Below are 8,212 nucleotides of genomic sequence, written 5' to 3'. Positions count from 1 at the left end.
CGGGCAAAACATCAAGGGCTCTAGAAGTGGGTATAGGAAAAACACCAGGCACCCCTTCCCCTTCCCAGTTTAGGCCCAGGAAGGCCCCACTGCCCCATGCACGTATATCTTGCTTTCTGAGAGGAAGCTGGGAACACCTTGCCAACCTCCCTGTCCTCCTATTTCTTACTTCTTCGCCCAACTAAAGTATCCAAATAGCAGAATGTGATGGATGGCACCACGTGGTTGGGAGTGGCAGGGTGACACCAGGAAAAAAACAAAAAGCATGCAGAATGGCTTTTATTACCCTCATTTTATAGGTTAAAACACTAAATTACGTAGAGAGGGAGCATATGAACCTGTTTTCTAATAGGGAGTTTACTGCTAGACTTGGATGTCATCCTCCAGTTTTTCCCCCGCCCATAGTGCCCTGTACATGACAATAGGGGGAGGGGCAGGAGTCTCCGGTTTCAGGGACGCGTACTGGCGCTGCAAGATTAGAGACCCTCCTTTACCCTGGCACTTGGGATTTTGGCTGGATGTGCTGGGTTCTCTAACCCGTACTCGGGCGTTTGACTCACAGGGCTTCATCCCACGTGGACTTTTTCTTGGCTCTTTAATGGTCGGCGTTTTCCAAAGGTCACCAATCCGTTGCAGATTCGTTTTAATGGCAGCCTCTCCAGCCAATCGCTCTTCAGAAGCGGGATTCCCGCCGCCCGTAGTGGTGCGCTGGTAGGTGAGTCTAGCAGTTGCACGGTGACAACGCTCCGGCGTGCCCCATTGGCCGGATCAAACCTAAGCGAACCGCTGATTGGTCAGAGCTGCCAGAGGGTTACAATTCAAACGCGGGCCGACCGGTCCGCAGCTCTGCAGTTACAGTCGTGTTCTCCCGAGTTCGTGTATCCCTCCCAGTGCCGCCCGGATGGCCTCCCAGAACCGCGACCCAGCCGCCGCCAGTGTCGCCGCCGCCCGTAAAGGAGCCGAGCCCAGCGGGGGCGCCGCTCGAGGCTCCGTGGGCAAGAGGTGAGTGGTGCGGAGCTAATTCCTTGGGCAGTGGGGCCTAAAGCCAAGACTTCCGGGACCCCCCTCCTCCTGGAGAGGCTGAGATATGGGAGCTGGAGGGACGCTGCCAGGATCCTCCACCGGGTGAGCCAAAATGAAGATACGCTGGGGATTCCTACATCAGGTGGCTTTGCGGGGGCGGCGAAGGGGAGAGATCCGGCACAGGGAGAGACGCCAGAGGAGCAGTGGGGGATAAGAACACGCTAGGACCGTCCTGTAAGAGCCTGGACGCAGGGAGGGTGAGCACTCACTAGGACTCTCCTGTGGAAATGGGAGTGAGTGTGCCCCAAGCTGAGTCTGACCTCAGGGTAGGGGGAAGCCTCCATGACAGCCCCTCCAGAGAGACTGGGGTGGGAGGAGATGGGACCACTTGGAGCCCTGGCCCATCCAGACTCCCAGGTGACTCCGAATGCCCTTTTTGCAGGTTACAGCAGGAGCTGATGACCCTCATGGTGAGTGACTACCCGCCCGGATCTTCAGCCAGTTGGTGCCCACTCCCACTTTGCAGGCACTTACCAGTAGCCTCCTTTCCTACATCAGGCTCTTTGCTAGACACGGGAGTAAAAAGGGGAGTCCAGTTTGCTTTCTTCTGGCAGTAAGTTCACAGACTCCACCTACACCTTTTCTTCCAGCAGCCTCTACTCCTAATTCCGTCTCCCCACAATGAAATTATCTCTAAAATACAGTTCCCAGAAGCCATACAAGGCCTTCTCCTGTCCTGCCTTGCCATACTTCCCTGCCCTAAGCTCTGCCCACCCCCAATTCTCCACCTCCTTTTATTTATTTATTTTATTTTATTTTTATTTTAAGTGTGTTTTTCCAGGACCCATCAGCTCCAAGTCAAGTAGTTGTTTCAATCTAGTTGTGGAGGGCGCAGCTCACAGTGGCCCATGCGGGAATTGAACCGGCAACCCTGGTGTTACAGGCACCGCACTCTAACAAACTGAGCTAACCGGCTGCCCCTCTCCAACCCTCTTAGTATTTCTAGTCTTGTCATTCCTTGGAACAGTTCCTTCCTCGATGACCTTTTCTACATTAACCCTGAATCCTTCAGTGCCCAGATCATATATTTCCCTAGTCTGTAAATAGTCTGGGCTTTGTATAGAACTGGCACTCAACAGCATGTTGAATTCCCAGCAACCAACAAGGATGCAGAGCTGCCTTCTGCTTCCCTGCATGACATATGACCCCTCCCTCCTTAGCCTGGCCTTGAACCTTTATCATTCTGATACTCCTCCTCAGAGGAGCATGGTCAGCACCAAGAGTCTAACCACTGCCTCAGAAAAACCTGTTAATTTGGTCTGATTGCTTTATTTTGGATAAAATGTGATGGGATGAAGGAGTAGGTTTCGCTGCTCTTCCTAGATGTGTACTCTGCAGCCCAGCAAGTGTTGTGTTTCCTCCAGATGTCTGGCGACAAAGGAATTTCTGCCTTCCCTGAATCAGACAACCTTTTCAAGTGGGTGGGGACCATCCATGGAGCAGCTGGCACAGTAAGTGTAGGGTTGGAGTCGGTGAGTGTGTCACTGCTGGGTCTGTGGAGAGGTGGGAGGTGATATGCTTCAAGCATTTAGCCAGGCAGGACACCCCCGTGTGTCTGTCCTCATGCTCTGAGACTGCAGCCCTGGTCTCAACTTCTGTACAGTAAAAAGGTGGGTTTAAAGAAGCCTCCGTTAGATTCCTAAGAGGGCCAGACAGTAAGGAAAAGAATGGAGGACAAGTGAGGACGTTGACCAAGGAGAAGGGCACGAGTTTCAAGACAGCAGCTTCCCAAAGCTGCACATCTGGTTTAAGATGAGTCAGAATTCCAGATCTGCACCCCAAATCTCCTAATGTTTCCATGTTAGCAGCTAATATTCTAACTGGACTAGAAAGCACAGCTGTGCTAACGTGCAGAGTGCCAGTTTGGACCCGTAGCCCAAAGGGTCGCTGAGGTCCCCACCAGACAGGAGAATAAACCACCAGAACCAGTGTAAGGTTTTGTCTTCTGTCAAGTCCCAGAAAAATTCAAAGGTCCTAGCAAGCCCCTTATGTGCAGCTGGGGCCGAAGCTTACTCCCCGCTTCTATTTCTCCAACGCCAGGTGTACGAAGACCTGAGGTATAAGCTCTCCCTAGAGTTCCCCAGTGGCTACCCTTACAACGCGCCCACGGTGAAGTTCCTCACGCCCTGCTACCACCCCAATGTGGACACGCAGGGTAACATCTGCCTGGACATCCTGAAGGACAAGTGGTCTGCCCTGTATGACGTCAGGACCATCCTGCTCTCCATCCAGAGCCTGCTAGGAGGTGACTTCTGAGCCTAGCCCTTCCCTTGAACCTGGGAACCTGCAGGACTCCCCCAGCCAGCCTCTTCTCCCCCCTTGACCATTCTTTTCCTCTTCACCCACAGAACCCAACATCGATAGCCCTTTGAACACACATGCCGCCGAGCTCTGGAAAAACCCCACAGGTAGGGCCTTCGTCGTCCTTTGGCACCGGGCGATCCCTCTCCAGCCTTTAAAGGCCACCTCAAACAACAGGGTCTCAGTGACTTGGGGGTGCGAAGGGCGGGGGCAGGTATCAACCCAGGGAACTCAGTCCTACCTCTGCCTTGGTGTTTCTAGTTTGCTTGTTTGACATAAAATCAATTAACCCTTTCCACATGAAGGTAGCTTGAGGGGCTTTTTAAGTAGAAGGCGAAGCTTTGTGCAAATGGCCTGCTCATGAAGGCCTCCTAGTCCCCTCCCCAATCTCACTGGAAGCAGAGCCCATCCAGGAGACCTGACTGGGTGGGCAGCAGAGGGAGAATCTGCTGTGCTGGGAACCCACCCCCCAAAAAGACTCCTCCCACCTCTGCATCCCTGCTGCCCTCGTGCCCACCTTAACCCCTGTCCCCATTGCTCACCAAGACCTGCCTGTTCTCTTCTAGCCTTTAAGAAGTACCTGCAAGAAACCTACGCAAAGCAGGTCTCCAGCCAAGAGCCCTGACCCGGGCTGTCCAGCGTCTCTCTCATTGTGCTGTCTTTCATTTTTTTCCTGAGATGGTCTGTCCTTTCCTTAATTTCTGTATAGGATTCTGTATCTTCAGCTGTGGTGTCATATTTGTTTTGTTTGTGTTTTTAAATTAAGTCTCTGGTTGAACCCCTGTGGTGAATATATTAAATAAATACATTTTGGTTTTTTTGTTTTGTTCTGTTTTTTTACAAGTTGCTGCCTTGTAGTCACCCTAAGGTTGGAAGTGCTCAGGGTCAGTGGGGTCAGTCTCCTAGGATCAGGGCTCACACCTGAAATCCTCGCTTCAGGGAGACACACTTGTCCTTTAGGATGTCCCGGCTGTAGGGCTGAGCAGTGTGGTAACTAGGATTTATTCCCTTGTGACCTTAGTTATTTTATACTGCATCTGTTTCCTCATCTATAAATGGGGTGTCACAGAATGCCTACTTCTTTGGAGTTGTGACATGCACCAGGAATGTTAGTGACTATTGGAGCTGCCCCAGCTGTGCTAGAGATGAGGCTGAACCAGACCACAGGCCCGGGTGGGGAGGAGGGGAACCAGCCATCTACCTTCTGACAGTAGATGCTCTGGCCTTGAAAAAGGAGAAAGAAGGTTCAGGACACCACACAGCAAGCCCAGGATCTGGAAAGACAGCCTGGAAAATCCTTTCCGGTTGGAGTCCTCAGGACAGCTCCCTACTGACCCCTTGCCCCAGGTTCCCTATAGATGGCTCCAGCTCCAAGGGCCACATTCACCTGCTCCATCACCAGCAGATCCTCCAGCCTCTGCACCCACTGGTCTAGGCCCCCCGCCCCTCAGGCCATCTTTCTGCTGCCCGGCCTTTGGGCCCCTGGGAAGAAAGCCTTGACCAGCTGGGTTCCTGCAGAGGGTAGAGCAGGCTAAGGTGATGGGTCCAGCCCGGGTCCTATAGGAAGATCTCTAAGGTGGACAAACAGTATCCAGGTGTGCGTGGTCTCAGCCTCTCGCCACAACCTGGGGTCAGCTCTGCCTGCAGCTGGTTGTGCAGGCCTGGGGGGAAGGGGAGAAGCATAGCTTCTGTCCTGAATAGAGCCCATCAAGAAGGTTCTCACGCATCCCCTTTCGTCCTCTCACTATCCCAGCCCCCTTTTCCTGCCCTCTACCCCCACCAAGCAGCCACATGCAAAAATTGGAGTTGTCAGATCTGGTATTAGGACTTGGGTGTCCTCTGCTCAGTTTCCTCATCTCAAAAATTGTGCTCTTTCTCTCCTCGGAGCTTGGAGCTGTGCTTCTGAATCTAAAGTGCGTATAAATCCACCTGGGATCTTGTTCAAAGGCAAGTTTTTATTTATCCTGTTTCCCCGAAAATAAGACCTAACCGGCCAATCAGCTCTAATGCGTCTTTTGGAGCAAAAATTAATACAAGGTCTTATTTTCGGGGAAACACGGTAGTTGGTCAGGTAGGGCCTGAGGTTCTGCATTTCTAATCCGTACCCAGGTGTTGTCATTGCTGTGGTATAGTTAAAGGTATAGAGCAGTGTTCAGGGTTCTTCCAGCAGCACAGGTATCACCTGGAATTTGTTAGAAATGCAAATTCTTGGCCCCAACCATCTCTAGGTGATTTTAATGCGCCCAAACTTAAAAACCACCGGGTTAGGGGATGTCTGAGAAGAGCAGAGCTCAGAGCCTGGCACTAAATTGGCCCTTAATAAATCCTCGCCAAGGTGGACGTATTTTTGCCTGCCTGCCTGCCCCCCCCATGTGGTCCTTGATCGTGGTGTTTGGTCCCCAAGATGGTCACATGGTCTACCTTGTGTCTGTCACAGGGACCCCAGTCTCTACACTGTGTGGTTCAGAATCAGTCAGTGTTCCCTGGAATTAATCACCAGGAGAAAGTAAAATTATGTATTAATAGGGTTGCTAAAAGAAGAGGGAGTCAGCCTGAGCCGCTGCCAGAGACGGCTACAGATAGAAGAAAACCAAGCAGAGACAAACAGCTGAGAGATGGAGAGAACATTGAGACTCCAGCCTCCAGTTCATGCCTTGACATCCCAGTTTCATGGTCCAACAAATCGCTTTTTGGTGTAAGTCAGTTTGATTTAGGTTTCTGACACTTGCAACAAAAGAACCTTTGTACAGTAAGTATTAGAAGGTGTAATTATTATTCTTATTCACTTGATACAGTTGTTGAATGCCTTCAAGGGAAAGGCCCTTTGCTGGGGGCTGGGGATAAAGCAGGGAAAAGGACACAGTCCCGTGCTCAGAGGCTGAAGTTCCAGGGGGAGACAGGCATATCAACAGGGTAGATGGAGTAAGTGCCAATCACAGAGGTGGTTAAGCACTCAGACCAGGTAGGCAGACGAAATCTTAGAATCCTGCTCCACCCCCATGTTACTTGTGTCCACCTGGGCATATTGACTGAACTCTGTCAGATGGGAATATGAGTAGTTACCTCAGAGGATCGGTGAAGGATCTTACAACAGTGCCTGGCACCTAGTAAGCACTTGATAAATGTGGGGTGCTAGGCTCTCACAGGTGGGGCATCTAATGAAGGCTGTCTGGAAAAGGATTGGCCCATGAGGCTGGAATAAGAAAGCATACTCCTTGGAAAGCAGGACGTTCAGGGGGATGGGCAGAGGGGAGGAATAAAGACTGGTGAAGCAGCATAATAACAGGTCACCAAGGTCTTGAAAGGCCCTGTTAAAATGCTTGGGCATTATCTTGAGGGCAACTGGCAGCTAATGAAGACGTGAGCAGGGCAGTGACATGATCAGATTTGGTTTTAGAAAGATTACTCTGGCTGCCGTCTGTCTGAGTGAATGGCGGGGAGGAGGTTAACTACTGTTATCAACAGCCTGGTAAGCAAAGGCGGTGGCCTGAGTTATGTCACCGAGTGGGCACGGAGAGGAAGGATGAAATGGTAAAAAGACTAGAAAGTAGCAGGGCACATCAAGTAACTTAGAGGCGGGAAATGAATTCCTGACTTGGGCCCCATCCCTGAGACAGCGAATGCAGATGGATGAGTAGGGGAACTTCTCAATTTAGGGCAGGGCCAGTCTGAAGTACTCAGGACATCCAGGAAGAACTGTCAACAGGTAGATAGTATCAGACTTAAGAGCCTTGCTTCTGTTTCCACCACAGGGCGATATCATCTAGGCTATGAGCTGTGTGCTTGTATACTTCACCTCAAAGGCCTTAGTTTCCTCACCTGTAAAATGGAGCTCATTAGATCATGTGTCTCTGGGACTGTGTGGAGGAATGAGACAAATGCCTGCAAGGCACAGGGCACAGCACACAGTAGGTACTCAATCGTGATGATTACTAAACCTCCGAACTGATTGCAGCTGGAAAATACAAACTGGGAAACATGAATGGGAGGCGAGAACATGGAGTTGGAGAGGGAGGGAGGGCTGTAGCAATGAATAACAGTGGAGTTCAATGTTTCAGGAATGATGGTGATAATGATATTAATTACAGCATTTATTAAACGCTGAAACTATGTGCCAGCCTCTGTCCTAAGCTCTTTGCACACATGAACTCGTTCTCACAACCCTGTGAGATAAGGGCCACCACTATCCCCATTTTACAGATTAGGAAACTGAGGCACAGAGTGGTTTAATTTGTCACCAGCAGTGAGGATTCAAACTCAGGTAGCCTGACTAAAGCTAAAATGAACTACCCCTGCACTCAGTTAGGTTAGACCTGGCGCCTGTTATAACTGGGTTGTACACAAAGGATTGTGGAAGCCAGGCTACAGCCAGTGAGGGCAGGGATCAAGGGAGGAGAAGAGGGTGTCTGAGCTGGGTTGAAGAATTTGCCAGGCTCATTAGAGAAAGAAGGGTTCCTAGGAGGGAGAACCACGTGTGCAAAGACCCAAAGGCTTAAATGTGCACTGTCCAGGGTAGGAATAATAAATTGCCTAGTGTGGCTGGAACCAGAGAGGGGAGGGGTGATTGTTGGAAGAGAGGCAGGGAGGGAGGAGAAGAAACTTGGATTTGATTCTAGAAGCAGTGGAGAGCCTTGAAGGACTTGCAACGGGAGTGGCCAGGTCAGATTTCACTTTAGCTAGATCACGCTGATGGCCTTCCGTTGAACCCACTGTAGGGAGAGCTAAAGGCAGAGACCAGGCAGAGGCAAAACTCCAGGGTGGAGGTGATGTCAGAACCTCCTTCCTTCCTGGGTGTCCCCACCCTCCCCTCCCATCACCAGTACGAAGC

The 8,212-nt window shown here is 51.0% G+C and overlaps 1 protein-coding gene across 2 annotated transcripts; it reads left to right on the top strand.

The window, feature by feature from the left end:
• The first annotated feature begins 105 nt into the window (after positions 1–105).
• UBE2C (ubiquitin conjugating enzyme E2 C) lies at positions 106–4,204 on the top strand. 2 transcript variants are annotated; one of them, XM_019749725.2, is made up of 7 exons: positions 106–711; positions 845–1,002; positions 1,466–1,493; positions 2,448–2,534; positions 3,124–3,328; positions 3,432–3,491; positions 3,951–4,204. In XM_019749725.2, exons 2-7 carry the CDS (start codon positions 902–904, stop codon positions 4,007–4,009), a joined length of 540 nt encoding a protein of 179 aa, XP_019605284.1. In that variant the 5' UTR covers positions 106–711; positions 845–901; the 3' UTR covers positions 4,010–4,204. The 2 variants fall into 2 exon arrangements, with proteins under 2 accessions (XP_019605284.1, XP_019605283.1); XM_019749724.2 differs by having other exon boundaries at positions 106–715.
• The last annotated feature ends 4,008 nt before the right edge of the window (positions 4,205–8,212 follow it).

The sequence above is a fragment of the Rhinolophus sinicus genome, linkage group LG13 (assembly GCF_036562045.2).
Source record: "Rhinolophus sinicus isolate RSC01 linkage group LG13, ASM3656204v1, whole genome shotgun sequence".
Classification (NCBI taxonomy): Eukaryota; Metazoa; Chordata; class Mammalia; order Chiroptera; family Rhinolophidae; genus Rhinolophus; species Rhinolophus sinicus.
This window is presented reverse-complemented; position numbering and strand designations above follow the sequence as displayed.

Coding starts and splice junctions, on each gene's coding strand:
- UBE2C (XM_019749725.2), top strand. CDS start 902: ATGGCCTCCCAGAACCGCGACCCAGCCGCCGCCAGTGTCGCCGCCGCC. Junction 1,003..1,465: donor CGAGGCTCCGTGGGCAAGAG/GTGAGTGGTGCG, acceptor CCCTTTTTGCAG/GTTACAGCAGGAGCTGATGA. Junction 2,535..3,123: donor TCCATGGAGCAGCTGGCACA/GTAAGTGTAGGG, acceptor CTCCAACGCCAG/GTGTACGAAGACCTGAGGTA.